This window comes from Malus domestica, chromosome 06 (assembly GCF_042453785.1).
Source record: "Malus domestica chromosome 06, GDT2T_hap1".
NCBI lineage: Eukaryota > Viridiplantae > Streptophyta > Magnoliopsida > Rosales > Rosaceae > Malus > Malus domestica.
This window is the reverse complement of record NC_091666.1, coordinates 27,511,018-27,535,699: the sequence shown is the minus strand read 5'-3', so window position 1 is coordinate 27,535,699 and position 24,682 is coordinate 27,511,018. Positions and strand designations below refer to the sequence as shown.

At 39.0% G+C, this 24,682-nt stretch overlaps 5 protein-coding genes across 5 annotated transcripts; 2 read left to right on the top strand and 3 right to left on the bottom strand.

Annotated features, from left to right (window-relative positions):
• Positions 1-1,821: 1,821 nt before the first annotated feature.
• Positions 1,822-4,359, bottom strand: LOC103437598 (O-fucosyltransferase 37-like). The gene is made up of 6 exons (XM_008376081.4): positions 3,622-4,359; positions 3,221-3,389; positions 3,000-3,089; positions 2,626-2,909; positions 2,289-2,547; positions 1,822-2,186 (listed from the first exon to the last, which is right to left on the bottom strand). The coding sequence occupies exons 1-6, from the start codon at positions 4,281-4,283 to the stop codon at positions 1,956-1,958; spliced, it is 1,695 nt and encodes a 564-aa protein (XP_008374303.3). The 5' UTR covers positions 4,284-4,359; the 3' UTR covers positions 1,822-1,955.
• Positions 4,360-6,118: 1,759 nt separating this feature from the next.
• Positions 6,119-10,221, top strand: LOC103437558 (probable aspartyl aminopeptidase). The gene is made up of 11 exons (XM_008376042.4): positions 6,119-6,538; positions 6,686-6,821; positions 7,003-7,081; positions 7,208-7,410; positions 7,531-7,600; positions 7,794-7,916; positions 8,097-8,252; positions 8,942-9,115; positions 9,246-9,320; positions 9,398-9,538; positions 9,625-10,221. The coding sequence occupies exons 1-11, from the start codon at positions 6,457-6,459 to the stop codon at positions 9,844-9,846; spliced, it is 1,461 nt and encodes a 486-aa protein (XP_008374264.1). The 5' UTR covers positions 6,119-6,456; the 3' UTR covers positions 9,847-10,221.
• Positions 10,222-11,017: 796 nt separating this feature from the next.
• LOC103437557 (adenylate kinase 4) lies at positions 11,018-13,976 on the bottom strand. The gene is made up of 6 exons (XM_008376041.4): positions 13,684-13,976; positions 12,702-12,847; positions 12,474-12,593; positions 12,199-12,366; positions 11,838-11,927; positions 11,018-11,353 (listed from the first exon to the last, which is right to left on the bottom strand). The coding sequence occupies exons 1-6, from the start codon at positions 13,802-13,804 to the stop codon at positions 11,252-11,254; spliced, it is 747 nt and encodes a 248-aa protein (XP_008374263.2). The 5' UTR covers positions 13,805-13,976; the 3' UTR covers positions 11,018-11,251.
• Positions 13,977-15,043: 1,067 nt separating this feature from the next.
• Positions 15,044-18,477, bottom strand: LOC103437556 (nucleolar protein 56-like). The gene is made up of 8 exons (XM_008376040.4): positions 18,080-18,477; positions 17,276-17,490; positions 16,979-17,136; positions 16,635-16,822; positions 16,290-16,542; positions 16,012-16,160; positions 15,769-15,903; positions 15,044-15,578 (listed from the first exon to the last, which is right to left on the bottom strand). The coding sequence occupies exons 1-8, from the start codon at positions 18,282-18,284 to the stop codon at positions 15,235-15,237; spliced, it is 1,647 nt and encodes a 548-aa protein (XP_008374262.1). The 5' UTR covers positions 18,285-18,477; the 3' UTR covers positions 15,044-15,234.
• A 926-nt stretch (positions 18,478-19,403) lies between these two features.
• On the top strand, positions 19,404-21,355 carry LOC103437555 (transcription termination factor MTERF6, chloroplastic/mitochondrial-like). The gene has a single exon (XM_070823671.1). It carries the CDS (start codon positions 19,587-19,589, stop codon positions 20,964-20,966), a length of 1,380 nt encoding a protein of 459 aa, XP_070679772.1. The 5' UTR covers positions 19,404-19,586; the 3' UTR covers positions 20,967-21,355.
• Positions 21,356-24,682: the final 3,327 nt, after the last annotated feature.

Here is a 24,682-nt window from a genome sequence, read left to right as displayed (position 1 = left end):
CATAAAGTACGAAAAATCACTAAACCGAAAATATCAAGGTTTCTACAAGTAGGAATCAGCAATTTAAATTTTATAGACTGTCGCAGCCGATCAGTGATCAATATATAGTTAATTGTTGGCAAATACACACCAAGAATCAGGGCAATAAAATCGCACCTTTTGTGAGGTTTATTGGGTAACGACGGCAGGAAGAATAGTGGGGAAGAGTATAAAGATCGATTTCTGGAAAACTGGTTTTTGATAGTTTTCTTCTTCTGTTTCTTGCGTATAATCTGCAGACAAGAGTCCTACTCTTACTAGAGAAATACCTTAATGATAATTACCAACAAACATTAACTCTGCAGTTTTTCTAGTAAATCTAATACACCTTAATTATGTTTTTTAATATAAGGGATATACTAAACCACCTTAATTATATACTACCTTAATTATATTTTAATTTCCAAAATTAACTCTCAACAAGGTTTAGGGTTTATATACTACCTTAATTGTATTGTAATTTCCAAAAAGTAACTCACAACAAGGTCAACAAGGTTTAGGGTTTATATACTACCTTAATTGTAATGTAATTTCCAAAATTAACTCACAACAAGGTTTAGGGTTGCGAAACTGTTGGATGCGCTGATGGTGGTAGATTTATGATTTAGGGTTTATGGTTTGCTAAACTGTTTGATGGGCCATGGTGGTAGGGCACAGGGTTTGGTTCCCCCGCTTCTCCATCTTTTTCAATTTTCTTGTTATATTTAAACCGTTGGATTTGGACTGAGTCTGCAGTCAGCACAAATCAACCGTATTGGTCAAAAATACCCTTGCTTTCAGTAGGTGGTAGGGTAATCCTATGTCGATCTATTTCACTCTCTCTCTCTTTCTGGAATCTAACCCTCTATCAGGCTATCTAAAACAGAAATAACTAAACATAATCCTATAAAAAAATATTATTTACAGAAGCCTCACAACATATGATTCAAATTCATTTTTTTTGTAAAAATCAAACATAAAACCTCTCACTTGAAGAGGAATACAATTAGACCGCACTAAACTATAGTACTAAGTTTTCTACAAGAAATTATTTTTAAATGAACAATGTCAGGCCATACGTATATACCATCTCCAACTAAAAGCTCCAAAAAAAAAAAAAAAAAAAAAAAAAAAAACTAAACATAGCCCTCTAAATAACTTATTAGTTTTAAGTTTATACTTTGTTGGTAATTTAGTTAAACTACCGTTTGATGTTTTCAAATTAATTTAGCTGTTGAATTTGAAATCAATTATTGTAACTGATGAGCTGACCCGCAAAAAAGGGGCTACATTTGGCCAGCTTGATGCCCTTTTGGCCAAATAATAATATGGTGGGCTTCATAGAATTATAGACTATTCAGTGGTTGGAGATGAGTTTTTGGGCAAATCAGCCTTTATTTTTATTTTTTATTTTTTGAGCAAAATCAGGCCATTTTTTTAATTTTAGACCTTTAGCCTTGTCTATTGGAGATGTCCTCATGAACATTTTAAACCAAGTTTCTTTGTCCATGCCGACAATAAGTATTTGAACTCTTCTGTTCTGGCCAATTCTTACACTCGAGGTCAAATGTTTAATTTCCCGTCCCCAACAGAAGAGGTCAAATACTGAGTTACCAGCTAACCACTGACAATTTCTTTCCTAAAATCATGTACATTTTCAACATACCTTATATCCAGACGACTATATATTTCAATTTGGCCTAATTAAATTGTAATCCTACAATTCTATCTGGTGTGTACTTTGATTAGTCCTGGAAATTCATACTAAAAAGAGCTTAGTTTACTAATTTTCCGACGAAAATCTGCAGCCGTAATGGTTCTTTTAACTCTATTTCGTATGCCTGTAAATTCTTGTTTGAATGTGCGGTCAAATCCTAGCGCTACAATGAACAGAAGAACTCATGCAACAAAATACACAAAATGTTTCTGAAGTGGCACTAGAAAATGCCTGTACTACGCTTACACATGCACTCAGGCACAGGATATGCAATCACATCTCGGTTTCTTCTGTAACCCCTTGGTTCAGGCTGCCCCTGAGACTTTCTATGCAACTCTCTCATGATACTTCCGAACTCTGCATCACCGATGGAGTTGTCTTCAAACAGAGGCAGCATTGCTCGCTTGTTTGGCTTTATAAACTTTCTGTGTTCCGCGTAGGCACGGTGACCCTGTCATGTCAAATATACAAAGTATCATTTGATCAAAGGTACTGATTTAAGGTTAATTTCACACAGAATTATCAGAATGAAAAACCGTTTTCGGGTTCTTACCTGCATTGCTCGGCCCATGTTTCCACCGTGTGATGGCACAAAGACATCACTGCTCAGAGAGACAATGTAGTCAATGGCAGCCAGAGCTGAAGCCTTGTTCATGTATGGAGAGAGTTCTCCATCTCGTGCCAACATCTCCTTTGTAACCAAATTCGGGAACTCTTCCACGAGTGGCTGCAGAGCCCTGTTTCCCCCAAATGCCTTGCCTCCTGCACTGTATATCCGTGCACCTCTTGGTGCGCCTAGAGCTTTCAAAAACCTGCATTAACATCCAACTTCAACCATGGTCCAAACAAACTAGGAAATAACAACTCTGAATTTCTACTCCTATATGTACCTTGCTATTTCTAAAGCATTTAGGGGGCAAAGTCCAGCTAGTTTCCGCTGGGTGTAGCTCATGTTCAACCGTCCAGTGAGGTATTCGGGTTGAGATTCCCGAACCTTGGTGATCACGTCATCATATTCAGGGCCTAAACCAGTGAGACATCCAGTTCTGACCCACACATCCTTCTCTAGCCGGAGATGGAGTGCAATGTAAGGACCCTCAATCCACATTCTCTTTGTCAGTCGATTTCCAAGTTCTCGAATTGGTGCTGCAAATCTTAATGCATGAAAAGCTACCTGACATATAAACACAAAATGGGTGCAATGAAAACATGAACATACATTGTGCAGAAATATCTGATGGCGGTGATTAATTTCGTAATGTACCTTACACCGAAGCTTCTGCAGGTCGGGGAGAAGATTCTTGGAGAGCTTAGAATCCAACCCTTTTAACACAAGAAGGCCTTCTCTCTTCAGCTGCATTAACATCCATAACAAAATTTGAGGAAAATTATTTTCTTTCTTAGTTCAATTCGTTTCTCAACCCGAAAACTGGAAAACGAGGTTGCATACTTGCAAACTAAAATTATGTGACAAGGATTATTTACTTGATTATACAATCTGTTATGGATCCACTGCGGAGTAACGTCGTGTGGAATCTTGCTTTCGATATTCTGCCTTGACATCAAATGTGTGGAGGGAAGAGACGATACTATTCGTACATCAGCTTGTAAAGTCCTTTTGAAATGTGCCACATCGAAAATGTCCGAGAACTCACTGCAATTTCAACAAAACAAACCGATCAGTATGAAGCATTGATGCCAAAGCCATTTACTTCATGCTTCTTTGATGCAAAAACAAAGACTTTCTTGCGAACACGAAAAATCGAACAAAACCAATGTTCTATTTTGGTACCAAAATCTAAAAATTCATGTTTTTACTTCATCAAACTTATTAAAAAGGGCCGAAAACAACACCAAAACATGATCAAGAAACACAAATGGCTAACCTTTCGTCTCCCCAAATCAGATTGATCTGCAATACTGGAACAACCAATGCAGCTTTAAGAATTCTTGCAATGACGACAGCGTCAACAATCTGATTCCTCTGCTGGTTCAACCCTCCTGACGCCACCACTACCAAGAACCTCCTCTTCTCCTCCGAAATCCCAGGAGAGAGTCTCCGATACCCGAGGCTGAAATCCAAGCAAGGACGGTAATTTTCGCCATTGGGCTGCTGCCAGAACCCCCTCTCCACCTCCGAAAGGTTCCCAAAAACCCCGTGAGCCGGCAGCGGCACCATTGCACCGACCGACAGTCTAGGCCGATCATCGTCTTCCTCTCCATTGGTGGCGGGAACCGGAGAAGTGGGAGAAGGAGTTGGAGATGAGAAATGAGAACAGGGGAGGAGTGGAGGGAATGAGGGGACGAGGGTAAGAAAGGAAATTCCCAAGAAAGTGATGGAAAATAGGAGGGATAGGTAGAAGATTGGGAGGGCTAAAGGGTGCTTGTTGCTGCTGCTGCTGAAGAACTTCGGGTTTCGAAGGCGATGAGTTTTCGGGGAGAAGAGGAGGGCGGTGAGCGGAGTGACTGGAAGTAGGTGGAAGAATGGCGTCAGCGGCTGTGGGTTTGTGGTGAATGCGGTTGTCTTCAAGCTTCTTGCTTTCGCCATGGAAGTTACAGAGCGGTGGTTTTGGGTTTTTATAGAGAGAGAGAGAGAGAGAGAGAGAGAGAGAGAGAGAGAGGGAGAGAGGGAGGAGGGAAGAGCGAGGAGTTTGAAAGATTGTAAGAGAAGAAATGAAAGAAATAAAAGAGAAGCTTGCAGTGCAAGGCTTCTGTTCTTGATTTTTGTGTAATGTCCGATTTGTCCTTAGTTTGTTGCAAAATTAGCTTATTAAAAATGAACTCGGGTGAGGGTTTGCTGGTAAATGTGCAACACACGTTATTCCGTTTGGTTTTCCCGGGAAAATAAAAAGCATGTTAGCTCAAAAGTGCTTCTTGTAATAGCAGTTTTGCTTAGATTTGGGTTGTTAGCAAAATAAAACTGTAATTTGGCTGCTAGTTAACCATACCTGCTGAGTGTGATTAACTACAAATTATGTATTCGACTTTTGGAGAGATGTTAACATGAGATGATTTAAATGCATTTTAATTTTATGCTTGGATTAGCAAGTGAGAAAATTAAAAAGAAAAGGAGAAAGAAAAAGACAAAGATGGTTTTTACGAAATAGAATGAGTGACTAGAAAGACAACATATAAGTAAGGATAGATCTACGAGTAATACTAGAAAGACTAAATTTGTAGATTAAATTAACAAACCAAATGAGGTGTCACCAATAGAAAATGAGCACGTCTATCAATGATAAATAATAATCCAAATACTAGGAAGACTAAATTTGTAGACTAAATTAGCAAATCAAATGAGGTGTCACCAATAGAAAATGAGCACGTTTATCAATGATCAAATAATAATCCAATCACCAGTTTTCATGTCATTTAGTTTATAAAATTAGTCAACAAATTTAGTCTCTTTAGTATTACTCATAGATCTACACACGCCCATTTTTACTTTTCACACCCTTCTTTCAATTTTCAACTATTTGATCGAATAAATTAAAGAAGATCAATGACTAAAAATTAATAAAGGTGTGCAGGAAGTTAAAATGGGTGGATGAATAACACTATCTTATAAAAAATAGAACCAAAGGGCGACTCAATTTCAGTCTAAATTTTTTTTTTATTTACTCGTACAAGTAATGTTGTGGTAGGGAATTTGAAAACAAATTCTCGAATGTAAGAACAAATGCTTTCAACCACTTGAGCTGCAAACTCTTTACTATTTTAGCAGAATTTTAGAGTAAAGAGTAGTGTATTAACTTTAAAGGGCAATATTCTACACCATTTATTGGTTTCACAAATTCTCACCTAAGTCCTATTTCTCTCTCTCTCTCTCTCTCTCTCTCTCTCTCTCTCTCTCTCTCTCTCTCTCTATATATATATATATATGAACAAAGCTTGGCTGCTGAACAATTAGTTGTAGTTCATGCTAAAAGCCAACGTAGCAGCTCTGTCCAGTTCTTTTTTTTTCTTTTTAAAGAATGATTCAACTTGAAAAGCCAATTGGATATGCGTCAAACCAAAGAGCAGCCACATTAACTTTTTAGCAGAGAACTAATGCTAATTAGTCAGTAGCCAAGCTTTATTCTCTATGTATTACGAAATACTTGTGTTGCTTTATATGATTCTTCATTTGTATCACATGTCACTCATTCCATTATCCTCGACACCCAAAGTTTCCTTCTTTCTAACTATAAGATACGCCATTGGCAATTTGGCATGGTTTCATTGTCAAATTGGTCCCAAGTATTACACAAGAACTTATGACAAAAAGAAGTTGCAAACTAGTGACAGTCGCCTAACACGTGTTGTTGACAATCACTCACACACGCGTAAATAATTATTTGTCGGTGATCATTACTCAAATACTCAAAACTCTTCTAAAATTACAAACGATTACCACTCATTCCCATGCATCAATGGTTGTCAGAGAAAAAAAAGTCTCTCAACTTATCAACGTCTAACGGTCACTTTCGCGCGCCCGAGCAGCTATAGCAAGGCTCACGGCACAACTTTGGGTGGGTCAGTTTGGGTACGGGCACGTACGGCCCAAAACGGATTCTGGCTGCCGGGATCGAGCTAGATTAAATTCGCACGCAAAGTCAAAGAGGCCCACTGAATTACAAAGTCTCAAAAGCTCAAAGGAAATCGCGAAGAAAAAGAGCAACTTCATCACAAGGGCACACAGAGATCGGGTCACTGAGTCAGCTCAGCCCAGCACAGCGGAGATGGCAAAGCAAGAACCAAACTCCGTCGTCTCTGATCTCATCGGCTTCCTAAACGCCGCCCCCACCGCATTCCACGCCGTCGGTAAAAAACCCAGATCCCCTTTTTATTAATTTTCAATCCAGAGTTCGTTCTTTTGTTACTTTGTTGAATTTGAATTTTGAAATGTGGGTTTTTGTTTTTTTTTTTCGATTTTCTGAGCTTTGTTATCTGCTTCGATTTCTCCTGCAGACGAGGCGAAGAAGCGGCTGCGAAGCGCGGGCTACGAGCAAGTTTTGGAGAGGGAGGATTGGAAATTGGAGGCTGGTAAAAAGTATTTCTTCACCAGGAATTACTCCACCATTGTTGCTTTCGCAATCGGTAAAAAGTACGATTAGTTTCTCCATTGTTTTGTATTTTGGACGAGTTTACTTGCTTGTTTTTATCGGTATAATCTCCGTTTAATGTCGAAAAATTCGTAGGGAAAGTGATGGATTTAAAAGTTTTAATCTTTTCGGGGTTTAGTTTTTCGGAAAACTAAAGTTTGTATTCGGTGTGTTTGTGTGTAGGTATGTTGCTGGAAACGGATTTCATATAGTTGGTGCTCATACTGATAGTCCTTGTCTCAAATTGAAACCGGTTTCCAAGGTATTCTCTTGATTTATTTGAATTTGAATTTGATTGTTACGAAAACGAGATGATATGATAACATTTAACAAATGGATACAGTGTGGAAAATTTTGAACGGTTTGGGAATATGGGCGGGTTGTGCAGGTAGCTAAAGGCGGGTACTTGGAAGTGGGTGTCCAAACATATGGCGGTGGCTTGTGGCATACATGGTTCGACCGTGACTTGACAATTGCTGGAAGGGTGATAGTAAGAGAAGAAAAGGATGGCTCTGTTTTGTATTCACATAAACTTGTTAGAATTGAGGAGCCCATAATGCGGATCCCTACTTTGGCAATTCACTTAGACAGGTAATCACACTACGATTTATGACTGCTACTGAAATATGCATTGACAATTCTATTTCCTTGGCTTGATTAGTTCCGCTTTCTCATTTTCGCTAAATGTATATTTTCATTGTCTTTTGGCAGGGATGTTAGAGATGCATTCAAGGTGAATGCGCAGACGCATCTTCTTCCTGTCTTGGCAACGGCAGTCAAGGTAGTCTTGGAATTACATACATCTTAGACACTGTTATACTCATGCCCATTAGACCTAACGAGGATGGTATTTAGTTTTTGAAAGTGGAGTAACTAATGATTTTTCTTGCATAATTTATCATAGATTAGCATAAATTTTTCTTCCTTTTCGATTCATTGTTGCTTTCTTTTACCCAAACAAACTAATTTTGTAGGCAGAGCTCAATAAAGTGGTTGCTGAAGATGGTGAGGCTGATAATGATATTCAGACATCTGGAAAGAAATCTAATGAGAAAACAACCTCAAATGCCTTGAAGCATCATTCACTTCTATTACAGGTTAGTAATTCTGAAATCTAGGCTTTCTTTTCGACATTGGAGGATCGATTGAATTTTTGGTTGATTTCAAATTACATGAACAAATTAATGGGATAATAAAGCAACTATACTCTTTAGATGGTTTCAAGTCTAGGTATCCTCTTATGGTACTTATATTAATTTTCTCTTCCTTTCTTCCAGCTACTTGCAGATCAGCTTGGATGTGAACCGGAACATATCTCTGATTTTGAATTGCAAGCGTGTGATACTCAACCAAGCATAGTAGCCGGTGCAGCAAAAGAATTTGTTTTCTCAGGAAGGCTTGATAATCTTTGCATGTCGTTTTGTTCTCTAAAGGTAAGAGATTTTTTTTTTTTTTTTTGAGTTTTTGTTTTGGGTTTTTCCCTCTCTCGGTTTTAATTGTAGGCTCATACTGTGTTCCCTACTGTTTATTACCGATATTACTTTGAGACGGTATATTCTCCTCAGTGGTGCAGTTTATGTAAATCGGAGGAGGAGAGTGTTAATCATGTTAATCATGTTTTTGTCCCTTGTTCTTACTTGATACAGCTGTGGTGGAATTGTTCAAGGAAGTTAGATCAAGTTGGGTTATTCCAAAGGGATGTTTTGAGCTTCTAAGCACCAAGTTGGAGGCTTTAGGAAAGGGGAAGAAAGCTAAAGCTTTGTGGGGCTGTTTGGTGTTGGCAGTTTTTGGAACATTTGGTTGGAGCGTAATAGAAGAATTTTTGAGGATTATAAGGGAGTGGAAGTAGAGAAACTATAGGGTAGAGTTAGATACTGGACAGCCCTCTGGGCATCAATTTCGAATGAGTTCAGGGATTATTCTCTTTCTTATATAGTGATGGATGTGTTAGCAGCCGTAAATTGAATTTGGTTCAGCTTAGTTACTAGTAAAGTAGTCCTACTTAAAAGGTCTTAGCTAGTTTTCTTGTTGGTGGATTTCTTATCCACTTATTGTGGTTCTAAATTGTGGTTTCAACTTGGAGCAGCTGCTTCTTATTTCTTGCTTAATTGTTTACTCCCAGGCATTGATAGACGCAACATCTTCTGATAGCAACCTTGAAGATGAGTCCGGCGTTAGAATGGTGGCTTTGTTTGATCATGAGGAGGTTGGATCTAATTCCGCCCAAGGGGCTGGTTCTCCAGCCATGTTAAATACTCTTTCACGAATTACACACTCCTTCACCACAGATTCTAAGGTAGTGAATCTTCGATGTCCTTTTACTTGTACAGCCACCCTACCCTGTTAACAAACACATCAGTAACTCTGTTTTCATCTGGCAAAGCTTGTTGTTGTACACTGCATTCATTTTTTCCCCCTTTTTCCAGCTGCTCGAGAAAGCTATTCAGAGGAGCTTTCTTGTATCTGCTGACATGGCACATGCCTTGCATCCTAATTATATGGTATGTTTGTTTGATAAGTAATAATTTTTCCAGTGCTGTTAATTTTGCTCCATGCTTACAGACGGATCTTTTCTCAGGACAAACATGAACAGAATCACCAGCCCAAGTTGCATGGCGGACTTGTGATCAAACACAATGCAAATCAACGCTATGCAACCAATGCTGTCACTGCATTAATATTCAGGGAGATAGCAAGGAATCATAGCCTTCCTGTCCAGGTCAGCCCCTCCCTACTTTGGTATTCTGGTTGAGAAAACTAAATAGCACTCTGTTAACGTCAAACTTTGGCAAGAGATAAATGCAGGACTTTGTGGTTCGTAATGACATGGCATGCGGTTCAACCATCGGTCCCATTCTTGCAAGTGGAGTGGGAATACGAACAGTTGATGTAGGTGCGCCGCAGCTGTCAATGCACAGCATACGAGAAATGTGTGCTGTTGATGATGTGAAGCATTCCTACGAGCATTTCAAAGCCTTTTTCCAGGAGTTCACTCGTCTGGATTCCAAGATTAAAGTGGATGCGTAGGTCTACAGTCCGGCATTCTCATCTTCTTCAGAAGCTCATACGAGAGGAGTTGCTTTCGGAAGTTCATGCGAAAAGGAGTCTGCTAGTTGCTCTTGTGACGTCTTTGCTCTAAAGACGGATTCAAACGTAGTAATTGAACAAGCACCACCAGGGGTTCTTCGCGTTTTGGATTCTGGAGGAGCCCCAATTTCTTTAGTTTTGTGTTCCTGCATTCCTGTTTCATTTTATTTAGCAATTTCCTCAAAATTGATGCTGTTACGTCGTTCAGTTAATTGTTCGGGTACGTTATAGCGGGCATGTACCAAATCCAAAACGATGACATGATGTTATGTGTTTTAACTTTTCCACGTTTCAATTATACTACTGATACAGTAGTGTACCCAGTGCAAGAAACCCTCTCCCATCTTGGGGTGGATTTTTTTTGCCAAACTACCATGTCAACCGAATTGCTAACTGTATGATTTTGTGCCAATCAGTATTGGCACAGTATTGTACTGAATTGAAATTTTATGGTACGGTATTGGTATGTGATACCATTATCACGGTATTATCATACTGTACCAAAAAATAATAGATGTGATACATCTATTTATCACTTTTATCATCCTTAGCTTGCCTTTGAAGAAGTGTTTGGCCTCTGAAATTTGGTAGACTGTTCTAGGATTTGATCGCACTTTAAATAAAATCTAGGCCATTGATTTGATTTTACAAAACTCATCATTTATGTTTTAAGAAATAACATACAGTATATTTTTATTTGTTGAAGTGTAGATCCACTTTCAATTTTGTTTTCGATGTTTTAATAAGTAACGTACAGGACGTTTTAAGGAGTCCCATCATGCCAGCAGGGACTCAAAGAAACAAATCCTTGTTTCATGTGGGCAACATATGGGAGCGGTAAACAACTTTCATAGCTCAGATACACCATCACGCAACGTCCTGTGCTCATGAAATAAGAACATGTGAACAAAGACTTACATGTTGTGCGACACTACCGTAGTGGTGTATCCGTGCCATGTAAGTCCTCACTTAAATGAGCGTCAAACTTCCAACTAGTTTATGCACAACTATTTCAGCAGCAATCTTTGCAATACAAGTAACGAGAGAAAAGCATCGCACTACAACTGTATTGTTCAGTAGAACTCCAAGAAAGTAATCAACAAAATTAAACTGACTGAAATCCATAATTCTTATTTCACAAGTTACTCCTCTCATTAAACTCTCAAGAGTTAAGACAGCAGCCGGTACTATCAGTTTGAAATTCAACAGAACATGGGCAGAGTCGGCAGACAACGTGCAGACAATCGCATATTCAATCGTATGTCAGAAAGTAAATGGACATAAATAAAAAAAGAGCCAGGACTGCTGGATAATATATCCAAGCTAAAGGCAAAGGGACCCTGTTCTACGAAGAGAGCACTTTATGAAGCTCAGAAGTGACCTCTTGGGGAGGCTTCTCCGCTTGAAGATTGGCAACAATGCCTTTCTGGGAATAATAACCAATAACCTGCATATCCAAATAATGAGCCTCGTTACAGACAATAATGACGAGAAATGAAAGCATATGAAACATGAATTGGTGTAACAAACAAGCACGTTGAAAAGCTATCCAACTAAAACAAAAACAAAAAAGACGGGGACCGGAGCAAATAATGTGACAATTCGCAAAAGGATATCAGCCCAGAAACAATGGCTAACATCTCTCTGCACAACCCTGAGACATTTCAAGCACATACTGCCTCGGGTTTTTAGAATATCACAGACAACTCGCTACGGTTCTACAAGAAAGTATACAAGTAAAAACAGATACTTAAAAAAGAAAACACAAACATAATCATCACCTCCCCAAATGGGGCACCTGAATATGAATACAACAAAAACACATTTGCACGAGAAAACTAGCTAATAAATTTTCACAATTCTAGAAACAAGGGATACTTCACTAATTATTTTCTCATCCAAATTTTCAAAGAAAATGTAAGAAGCCATACTGGTTCAGTTTGCTTGTGAAATGCTTCCAGCCTCGATTTGAGCACAGGTGCAGTATCATCCTTACGCTGAATCAGAGGTTCTCCAGTTACCTGAACAAAACAAGAAGCAAGGGAAGCATATGCTATTCAGCACAAATTCGCCAATGAGTATAATTGAAGCTCATGCTGAGTATACATACAAGCAGATTGACATAACACTATAGGCTTAGCTACTAAAATTTAAATTCCTTATTCATTACATCCGACATTAAAATGCCTTTTTTTCTTCTCACAGCAAATATTCTTGCCTCTCTCTTTTAAGATTCTTAGATACACAAACAATGTTTTTCTAAGACCAAAAAGAAAGATGCTGCCCCCTTACATCATCAACGCCAGGAGTCTTGGGTGGTGCAAATTTTGTGTGGTAGGATCTACCACTGGATGGGTGTATCCAGCGACCAGTAATCCTCTCTTCCAAGATTGCATCATCGACTGCAAAGTTGAGCACCTTATCAATTTTAGCACCCTGCTTTTTCAGCATCTCATCCAGCTGCATTAAAAAAAATATAATACTTTTAGAGCACGAGGCAACACAAACACGACAATTTTGAAAATATATCAGTTGCAATGTATAATCAGATTCCACAGTACGCAGACCTTCTGTGCTTGGACCACAGTCCTTGGAAATCCATCAAGAATGAAACCTTTCTGACATGAAGGCTTCTTCATTGCTTCATCTATGATGCCAACAACCAAGTCATCCGAAACAAGCTCTCCCTGAAATATAGTTACATTATACCATATCAGAAATTTATTGGGTAATATAAGAACACAGTTCAAAGAAAAAATCTTATGGCAAACCAACATACAAGGAGAAGTTTCTACCTTGTCCATAGCCTCTTTAGCCTTAACCCCAAGAGGAGTCTTAGCAGCAACAGCGGCTCTCAACATATCACCAGTAGCCAAGTGGCATAAGCAATACTCATCCTTAATTATGGGTGATTGGGTGCCTTTCCCTGATCCGGGTGGGCCTGCACCATACAAATTTTAAGATTACACACACGAAAACATCCAAGAAAAGAAAGAAGAACTCCTTCCATGGAAATCTAGCTAGCAAACTGTGAGAAGAACATTCTTTAAGCCTCAACCAAATTGGCCCTTCATGCATCATAACCGAAAGAAGCAACGACATATCCAAAACTCATAGCTTTTCCCTATCTTCCTTCTCGAGGAGGCGAAGGTGGGGATAAAATCTCAATTTAGAACATACATATTGACAGACACACACAGGGATACCTACATGAGTATGCAATGTATTAACAGGTGGCATGCCGGCATGCCAGAATTCGCCAACGTGACATCCTTTGGGAACGAATGTCTCAGCATTTGGCTGCATAATAGAGAATACAATAGCAAGAGAGAGAGAAAGAGAGATGAATAAAAAATTGAGCACCATATCCGTTTGCATCTTAAGAAAAAAACAACACCACAAACAATCCGAATCAAACTCTCAAGCATCCCGAAACCCCATTGGTTAGTAAAGGGAATTAGCTGAAAGACATAATTAAACTAAGTCAAGCAAATTTCAGCAACATTATCTTCTACCGTAGTTATTTTCTATCTGTTTCAACTTTTGATTGGAACATTATCTTCTACCGTAGTTATTTTCTATCTGTTTCAACTTTTGATTGGATTTTCCTACATTTTCTCACTAACCAATCAATCAGTCAGGAACGAGAACCCAACTCGAAACAATAGTTCACACATAAATTCTCGGATCTGGGTTGTTCTTAAAAATCAAAACTTGACACGAAATTGAGAACCAGAGGAACAAAAATAAGAGCTTTAATGGAGAATAGGGAGTCACCGATGAGAATGACGCGCTTGTCGGGCTTGGTGGAGCACTTCATGCGGCGGAGGAGCTCGGTCATGAGATCGACGGAGGGCACATCTTCCAGGTTCGCTGCTGCCGCGGAGCTGCCCGCCATGGCTGACTGTTTCTCTCTGGTTTTAGGGTTAGGGTTTTCTCTCTCTAGAATAACGGTAAGAGTGGGCGAAGAGAGAGAGAGAGGGTGTTGTGTGTTTAAGCCTTTAAGGTGTGGGGTTGGTGGTGCTTGAGCTTTGTTCGGACTTCGGATCCTCCAATGCTTCAAACTCAAGCAGCCGTTAGGCCCGTTATACCTACCGGTCTGTTAATTACCTGTTTACCCCTGTCCCTTGGATCTGCTTTGAAATTTTTTTTTTTTCCTTTTTTTTTCTTTTTATCTTTATGATTTTGATAATGAAATATATTCTGAATGGGCATTGGGCTAACTACAGAATGAGTCGGCATAATATAATATTTTGAGCACCATCATTGACAGAAATTTGGTGACTCGCTATTTATAAATAGAGATATACTAATAGACCGAAATAATGATAAGAGATTTTGAATGGATATTTGACTAACTATATAATGAGTCATCATAATATAATATTTTTAACGTCATCATTGAGGGTAATTCGTTACTCTTACTTACAAATACAAATAAATACTAATAGAACAAAATAATGAATTTTAGAAGAAAAAAAAAGGCAGTGCACTAACTCTAAGGAGTCAAAGGACAAAATATCAAAGTCAAATTATGATTTTCTTAATTAGCTTAGTAAAATATAGAGAAAAAGTCAAAAGCTTTGATTATTTATTTTTCTTGATAATATACTTTTTACATCATGCGAATCTGGCCCATGCTTTGTGATGCAATCCCGTTGAATTATTAGACAATTTGGGGTATTAGAAAAAGAAAAAGGAAAAGGTCAAAGGAAAAAAATAGAATAAAAAACCGGGGAGAATTTTGACTTTAGCACTTTTCTTTTTTAAAGAAATTGTTCCAGGAAAATTCAATGACAAGGAATTGCGATGGTGAAATAGCAACAGCAGTTGAGAAACACAGATCACACACATCCACCAAACAAAACCACGTGAAATCGATTCCACCGGTTGCTCGTCCAGCTGCAAACTTCCGGCGGATTTCCGGCCGCAGCTAGGAGTCGAGCTTTCGAGCTTCAGTTCAGGCAAAAAAAGAATCACATGTCAAGCACAAAACATTTAACCATAAACACGAACAGCTTTATAGAGCTAAATCATTGTCGAAAACCTACATTGAACTACAATTTCTATTGTCTACACAACTTGATCCGGACAGCCATAGAAACAGCAAAAAAAAAAAAAAAAAAAAAAACCGACGTTGATATAAAATTCAACTTGGGATAAAAGTGCAACTAGAAATGTTATTACTACATAGAGTATTAGAACATGGTTTATACTGATAACGTAGAAACCCACTACGAAAACTGTTGACATCGAAACAACATAATGGCAGCAAGCCGGGATATATCCACATGCCCCTCAGGTGCCAATGACAATGTTGATTGTAATTTAGTCGCTGTCTTCACTTTTTGATTTCTTCTTCTTCTTCTTCTTGACATCACTGGCAGCCTGTATATCGTCTCCATTATCATGTTTGCTCTTCTTCTTCTTCTTCTTGGCTGTTCCATCCTCCTCGGCATGTTCGTTATTCGCATCCTCCATGGGTTGATCCTCCTGATCCAATTTTCTCTTGTCCTTCTTCTTCTTCTTCTTTTCAGACTTACCCTCGGCGGCATCTCCATTTGTAGTGGCAGCTGGTTCATCCACAGCCATAGCATCACCATTATCTGCAACTTTTGATTTCTTTTTCTTGCTTTTCTTCCCGGAAGCTTCCTCTGTTTCCATCTCTGTGTCTGTTACATACATATAAACTATCAAAATTACACGGCAGAAAGCAAGCCTACCAACATTTTATATCAAATCAAAGGTTAATCCTAATTCTCATATAACATAATTGACAGATTCGTGACCAGAAATACAATATATTCCTATGGTTGTATTAATGTCGTGTAAAAAACTCTTAAGATCCTCTCAGTTACACACCTTTGCTTTGAGTGCTCTCAATTGCAGATTTCATGACATCAATGTTTTTGCGAGGTGCAACACCCTTGTCATAAAAGTCAAGTCGCTCCTCAACTTGCTCACGGAGCTTCTCCCCAAACACAGTACTGCTACTATCTGCATCACCGAAGGTTGCAACAATATTATTTATGCAGAAATAAACTGTAATACATAAGAAAAGAAAAGTTAGCCAGCCATCACTGTATGAGGAAGGCTGAAACTCACCTGCAAAGCAATCAATGCGAGAAGCAATAGAGCACTTGTTTGCAAGATAACGAGCCATTCGGCCCTTGTTACGTGCAGATGCTCGACCAATAAAAGATGAATGGAATATCAGTCCATATTTGGGTGTGTTTCCCCTGGTTTTTAGTGCCCTGCGGAGAAGAACAAAAGAGTCAACCTAGGGACGTAAAATGAATCTAGAGAGCTTTTTGTTACTTGTTTCTTGTCATACAGATACAACTTTCATGTAGCATCTTGAGGGAAAGGGAGAGTAAAAGCACCTGAAGAGAGCCTTTTCTGCACCTAGGATCTGAAGGGTAGAAGAAGGGCATTTAGCCAAATTTGTAAGACTACCAGCATGAGAAATCAAACGCGCTCCAACTACTTCACCAATTAAAGAGGCCAGATTGGGTGCAATGTCACTCATTTTAGAAACCAGATAGTCATAAAGCCTTTTCCTGTACTCAGCTAGGTCCATCACCTTCTGTGCAAATTGCTGAACGTTCATCAAGTCAAGTGGAGACAAATCTTGGCCTGTGAAAAATTAAAACAAAAATAACAATAAGAACGATGAATGAATGGATAGAGAAACAGATGAATGAAGGGCATGTATTATGAAATCCTACCCATGGATGCTTTGGCGGCTTCTATAATCTCCTTTGCCTTATCTTCATCTCCAACAAGGTCGGTTAAATCTGATAGATGGTCTTCAGACAGTGTTGACTTGTCTTTAATATATTTTGACACTTTAGCATAGAGATAATTGTCATTGACGATCTTCACCAATTCAGGAAAATGCCAAGAGTACCATTCTCTGCAGAGAAGGAATGAACAAGAATACACAAAAATATTATCTATTCCTTCAATTATTCAATCTTTAAACCCATGCTTTGCCGACATAAATTTGTAAACGGTTCAAGGTAAAATCCTAATTCATATTACTGAACTGAGAATATGCCAGTATCAATACCTGACTCTCATGGAGAAGGAATTGATATCCTTATCAAGGGTATCCAGAAGGAAGATTGCTTGAATCACCATATTGTCAACACGGTTGACATTGAACTTGACCTTGGCCCTGCTGTAACTGTGCCCTAGACCAAGCTGGGCTTTCTCTAAGTCCCCAGGCTAGGGTGAGGAAATAACGAAAAATCAAAATTAAAAGATACAAATTCTAAAGGCTATACATCTTAAACCCACAGAAATATAGCAAACTAGAGCACGTATGAATTTAATATAAACAAGATAGGATGTGTAGAATTCAAACCTTTAGACTCTTGAGGAGCGTAACAAAATGTAATCGCACGCCACGAATCAACTCAAGGACAAACTCATTACTTTGGCATGGAATTTTAGTCTCTTCGAATATGTGTGACCCGATCTTAGGTTCGGAAACTCCCAAACTGAACTTTGGCTTCTTACCTTCCTTGACTTGTGGGAGATTTTTTTCCAAAAATTTTCTTAGTTCATCAGTCATAACCCCTGAAACGAAACCGCAACAAATAAGTAAAACCCTTTGTGTTCCTCACCACACCAAATTAAAAGAATAAACTTCATTTAAACACACCAAGCATCCAAGAGAGGCAAAAGTATTCTTCAACTATCAACATTAGTAGATTATATAATCTATTAACCCACTTGAAATTCCACATATGCTTTACGAAACACACTAGCAAGTTTTCCGGAGCAGAAAGGAGAAGGGAACAAAATGAACTTGGGTACCTTAACACAACTAAGCAGCTCATATAGTTAAATACCTAATCAATAGGATCAAAGCTCCAATATCCTATATTTTTGCAAGTTTCGCAAGTTTTTCATGTAAAACTGCGGAACCGGTTAAGTTGACTCAAAATTTTCGACATTTCTTAATAATCGATAGCGGAAATGTAGATATTCGAATGCAGCAACAGTTAATCAAAATCCCAATACATGCATAAATTATTTGCCCTCAATTTCCTATCAACCAAACAACAACAAAAATCACAAAAACATAAAAATGTTCAAACTTAAATAATCAAACAGAAACAAAAGCAATCAAAAAGCCTAAAAGAAACAAGCCTTCATTCTCTACCTTCAGAGACTGAGTTGCATTGGTTAAGGGCGTCCAGGGCCGACTCAAATGGGTCGAAAGCTGCGAGCTGTACCACCTTCCCGAACCGGTTGATGTCCGAAATGGAGCCCCGGACCGCCTCGGTGTTCTGCCCGATTTGGTCAATGCCATGAGCGAGGAACAACGAGTAGCCTGAAGCTGATTCGTAGAGCAGGTAAAGCGCCATCGAGCACTCGAAACGGCGGCGTTTAGGGCTTTGGCTTTGTCCGTGGAACCCTCACTTTCTCTCTCTAGAACTGTCAGAATCGGCGGTGGAGAGAAGGGGGAAGAGAGAGCTGCAATTCGAGAGGGTTAGGGTTTAGGGTTTTTTCAGTGAGGAAGAAGTGTGCTTTGCTTTTGTAGGTGGCGGCAAGTCGTTCGGTCCGTTGGATGTGTATACTGGGTTTAACGCTTGGTGAATCTAACGGTTGTGAGGTGTGGGTCCCGAGTAGTTAGCTTGGACGTGTGTGTAGGGTGGTGAGGATGATTTGGGTGTGTTTGGATAGCCGCATATTTCAGGACCATTTGGGAATTGGGTTTCTTTAGACAAACTGAGGATATCTATATTCCGGATTAATAATGTAGTTGGAGATGAATTTCATACCCGTATTTTATACGGCACGTCTTGAGTTCGATCTTTGACACTGGTAAATCACAGATGGTGGCCAAGAAGAGGCTGAAATGTCTCTATAAGTCTTCTCGACTCCTAGAAAAATGAACTATAATGACAAAACCACTAACTGATTCCATTTAAAAAATAATAATAATAAAGTTCTAGAAAAATGTTGGTACAAGCGTAAAAGGTGTTCATTTTGTCAATGGAAGTTCAAGGTTTAAGGGGTGAAAAGTACCTCTCGATCTCTTTTTTGTTTTGTTTTTTGTCTTAAATAATCAAGTAATTAACTATTACAAAACCAAAAGACCGTTTAGATTCTCTCTAAATCGTCAAACCGAGAAAACCAAATGCTCAGTAATAGTTTGGTTTGAGTTTGGTTTGAGTTTGGTTTTTGATTTAGTTTATTCTCTCATTTTAGTTCAAAAAAACTAAACCGCACCGCACCGCTTACAGTTTACTGTAACTATAACTTGAAAGATAAGATCAATCTAAATTGAATCGAATCACCTCTGCTAAATTAATTTTTCACTTTTACGATCAAATCACTACAAAAATCGTCATTTTTCTTTTCTAGACACCAATCTCCCGCACTCATATTTCACCTACTCTCATTTTCTTCACATCAAAGTAAACCATTACAAATTTACAACAGTGGCACCCGCCATAAACGACATGTCGTCTCATTCGTCCTGTTCCGTAAAATTCTCGAAGTATAGCTCTCTGTAATCGCCGATTAGGGCAATCCAACGGCACTGCGTAGGGAGAAGAAGAAGAAGACCAACCAATGCTTCAACAAATTCAATAGCATCAAATACTTATTCAAATCAAAGAACCAGGTAAAACCAATCTCTGACCCTCTTACTTCTCAATCCGATGCTTCGTTTAATTTGCTTAAAACTAAAGCAAAGAGCTTCACCATATTTACTGAGCCGCCATGGAAGCTTGTATTCAACCTCCACTGCAAAACCCACCTCAAAGTTCTCGAATTTCACCGACCCACAACTTTTTACAGCCTCTTACCTCCAAAAATCATGTGGGTTGTCCTCAGATTCCGCCATTTCAGCTTCCAAGAAGCTCCAGATCGAACCCACCACCACCCACCACCCTGACTCGGTACTGAGTCTGTTCAGAGCTCACGGGTTGACTCGGAGCCACATCAAAAATCTAATCACCAAACGTCCGGGGTTGCTTTTGGGCGATTTAGACAGTAGCATTGGACCCAATTTGGATTTGTTCAAGTCATTGGGGTTTTCGGGAACCAGCCTTGCGAAAATGATTGGCAAAGAGCCTCGTGTGCTTGAATGCAATGCGAAAACGGTGTTTGAGTTCTTTAGGAGTCATGGATTGAGTGAAAAGGATATAGCATCCTTGATGATGAAGCTTCCTGCATTGTTTGTATACGATGCAGAGAAGATTTTTAAGCCAAAGATTGAGTTTTTCAGGTCTTTGGGGCTCTCAGAGATTGAAATCGCAACGATTTTGTCCAACGAGCCTTATGTTTTAACTAGGAGCCTTAAACACCACTTCATACCGAGTGTTAAAGCACTTAGGCGGTTTCTTGGCAGTGATGAGAATGTGCTGAAGGCTATAAAGGGATACTACCGGATGCTTGAGTGTAATTTGGAAAAGTTACTTGAGCCGAACATAACATTGTTGAGGAGCCATGGTGTGCCAGAGTCACTGATTGTGAAGATTTTCATGATTCAGCCAAAAACACTGCTTCTGAGGAATACAGTGCTCAGTGAGATTATTGATTATGTTAAAGATTTGGGTTTTGAACCTAATAATCTGCTATTTGTTTTAGCTGTTCGGAGCATGGCGGTGATGAGTACAGCGCTATGGGAGCAGAAGTTGGAAACTTATACAAGTTTAGGTTTGTCGAAAGATGAGATTTTTGCAGCGTTCAGATCGCAACCCATGTGTATGATTACTTCGGTGAAGAAGATCCATCAATTGATGGATTTTTTCGTGAATAAGTTGAATTTGAAGCCGTCAACGGTTGCGAAGCATCCAAACCTTTTGCTGCTCAGCATGGAGAAGAGAATTCTTCCTAGGTGTTCGGTTCTGCAACTTTTATTGTCACGGGGGTTGATAAAGGAAGACATTAACTTCCCCTATGTGCTCAAACTGACCGAGAAGGCTTTCATGCGGAAGGTAATGAGCAAGTATGAACAAGTGGTTCCTGACATTGTCAAGGCAAATAAAGGCCAGATAGAATTTCAAGGGTTTCCAGTTCCCGTAATATGCAAGTAACAATGATGAAATTGAACGATTGAGCTAGTCCAGAAGGATCCCGAGTTTATTAACTTCATCGTGTTGGCTGTGGATGCTGATCTTACTCATTGGTTGAGAAGTTTAAAGGGAACAAGAGCAAAATATCAACCAGTTGTTTTGCCAACCTTGGATGGCAATAAAAACTGGTCAATTCTGAGAACTAAAGACGAATCAGCATCTATAGCAAGAAACCATGTTTCAGGATAGTAATTTCTTACATGCTGTGAACTCACCGGTAGACATTGTATGTGAGACTTCAAATTTCAATTTATTCAAGGATGTCCAAGTTTGTGAAGCCTTTAGTAGGAACTACACATTTCGAGCAATGTTATGGTCTCTAAACTGTATGATTACTCTTTACACTTTCATTTGTTTGTCTTCCTCTGACTCATTTTGCCTTCTGTTTTACTTTGTTGTGGGATTTCAGTGCATCCACGCAGATGTTTAGCGGTGGTTTAGCGTTTGTATGTGTCATGGCATTAGATGAAGAATATAAAAAGAGAGACGTAACTTACCCAATTGTTTGATTAGCGTTTGTATGTGTGCACTGTTATAAAAATCTCCGCCTAAAGCCGCCTAGGCGGCTGGCCACCGTCCCGATTAATGTCTAGGCGTTTGAAAATTAAAAAAGGACGCATAAACCATCTGAGGCGCCCGCCCCGCCTAGGCACCTGCATAGGTTGCGACTCACTTAAACAGAAAATAGATAACTTTCAATTTGCATTTATTTATTTTTTCAATAAATTGTAAGAGACTTGTTGAATATTTAAATGAGAACACACTATATTCTTGTTTCCTATGTTTTCATTATGTTCTAATACTTCATAATACATATGTCATTCTATTTTGTAGTTATGATAAAATTATATATATTTTAAGTATAAACAAATACTTATTTACATGAAATATAATGAATTTACTTAAATCCGTCTAGTTCGCCTAGGCGCTAGGCCCCGGCCCGCCGCCCGAGTAGCGTCTGGCGTCTTTTAGAACTTTGTATGCTTGTTTGTCTGCCTGCACACACAGATGGGCCCCCCTGTATTTTGGTCCCAACCACTCCTCGTGGCCCAACCCATCTGTGTCTATTGCCCATGCGGCGGGCGAGCACAAAAATCTCTCCTTGGTTAGGCCTTAGTTTGGTGGCTAAAGCATTTCATGACTTTAAGGGCCAAAATGGTGGTCTATTTGTGAATGATGAACCATGTCCATGAGAGCTCTTAAGGCAATGCGCACATAGATGGGCCCTCCCCTGTATTTTGATCCCAACCACTCCTCGTGGCCCAACCCATTTGTGTCTGTTGCCAATGAGGCGGGCGGGCACAAAAATCTCTCCTTGGTTGGGCCTTAGTTTGGTGGCTAAAGCATTTCATGACTTTAGGGGCCAAAATGGTGGTCTATTTGTGAATGGTGAACCATGTCCATGAGAGCTCTTAAGGCAATGAATGCGAAGGGTAAATGTTCTTAGTGATGATGGTAAAAGCAAGGGCATATATTTCATTCTTCAATAGCATATGTGACCTTTAATCCCATCATCATCATTTAGGCAAAGTAGATTCTTTTTATGTGTAACCACTACACCAATTTGGAGCATATAGGCCACTGCTTTCCACAACATTAGAGTGTTTTGATTTCTTATGTGCAAGTAAATGTAAAAAAACGTCGTGAAACAAACTCATTTCCTTTCTTTTCGTATCCACTAGTGACAAGTAAATTAGCCCTAAATAGCTTTTTAGTCAAAACGGCTTCCGAGATTGATATAACTCATATATAACTCATCAGTGTGGTCTCTGATAATAAAAGTCGACAAAAGTGGTTCATGAGTTTGTCCACTAATAATTATTTTGGTCATTCTGTGAAAAATTTGTCAATATCATTGTTAATGTGTTACGTGGTTGTCCACATAACCATCTTTTTAGGGTATTTTTGTCAAACCAACTCATTCACTTAATGAAAGTATTGATAGATTTTTTAGAGAATGACCAAATGATTTACGGTGGATAAACTCAGAGATCATTACCATCAATTTTCATTATCAAAAACTAAATTGAGGAGCTATGCAATCTCAATAATCATTTTAGCTAAAAAATCGATGTTTCTTTATTTTCATTTTGATGATAAAGTACTTTGCATAAAGATATTTGGGTAAATTACATAGTAGCCCCTCATGTTTGATATCTATTACAACCTTATATAACATCTTTAAAACATTTCACTTTCATACCCCACGTACTATTTTATTTCAAAATAATACATCCGTTACATTTTCCATCCATTGATCCGGTGTTGACGTGGTTGCCACATTTATGCCATGTGGGTGCCAAATGTGTGTCATGTGGCAAAAAAAATAATTTTTTTATTTTTAATTTTAAAAACCCCACCCCCATACCTGAACCTTTAAAAAAAAAAAAAAGAAGAAGAACCAGAAAACTTGGAACCCCGATCCCATTATCCCCCCCCCGGGGAACCCAAATCCCATAACCACCACCCCCTCTGCGAAACCCATGTCCCATATCGCCACCCCCCCCCCCCCCCCGGCAGCAAAGTCCAGATCTTAGCAACCCCCCTCCAAATCATCTTCCATCCATCGCGCGCACCCATCTTCCACCTCCTCCTCTGCACCCATCTCCACCTCCTCCGCACACCCATCTTCCGCTCCCCCAACCCGAGCCCAACCTGTAACCCAGAAAGAAGGAAAAAAAAAAAAAAACCCAGCGCACCCACCCTCCACCTTAAATCCACACTCATTGGGGAAGACGGGATCTGGGTTGCAGGGAAAGGAAAATGGGTTTTTTTTTTCTGGGCTGCAAGTAGTGGGTGCGGAGGAGGAGGTGGAGGATGGGTGCACAGTGGGTTTGGGGAAGATAGGAGGGGGAAGAAAGGGGAGGGTTGCAAGGAAAAGGGGGTCGGGGAAGATGAAGATGAGTGTTTTTTTTTTTCCCTTCCTCTTCTTCTTCTGGGTTACACGTTGGGTTGGGGGGGTTGCGGGTTCAACTTTTGTTTTTGTTTTTTTTTTTTAATTTTAATTTAGAAGATTCAAGTTTTTTTTTTTAAATTAAAAAGTTTTTTTTTGTTGCCATATTTGGCAGCCACGTTAGCACTTAACGGATCAATGGATGAAAAATGTAACATATGTATTATTTTGAAATAAAATAGTATGTGAGGTATGAAAGTGCAATGTTTTAAAGATGTTGAATGAGGTTATAATAGACCTCAAATCTGAGGGGCTACTATGTAACTTACCCAAGATATTTCATCATGCCATAGATCTCTTTCACCAAGGTCACCAGATCAATTGATCTGGACTTTTAAAATTTGATTTAACGATAAAAAATTATTATTACTTTTAAGGGATCAAAATAGATGAGTTGTTAAATAAATTTGAAAAACTCAGATCACTTGATCCAGTGATATTCGTCGAAGATATCTGCTCATGCCTAAAGGTGAAACCAATAATTGGTGATCCCGATCTCTTCTCATTCCAAAAGGTGAAACCAATGATTGGTGGTCCCATTTGAAAGGCAAATATGAATATGATTTATGGTACTGTCTGTTTTTGTCATGACCACTAGATCTGACCATGCAGGATGCAGGTATGCATCCCCAACTATTAGCCTTATGTTTTCTTTTTTTTTTTTATATTATTATTGTTATTATTATTAAGGGGTGGAGAAATGTTCGAAATTATTACAATAATT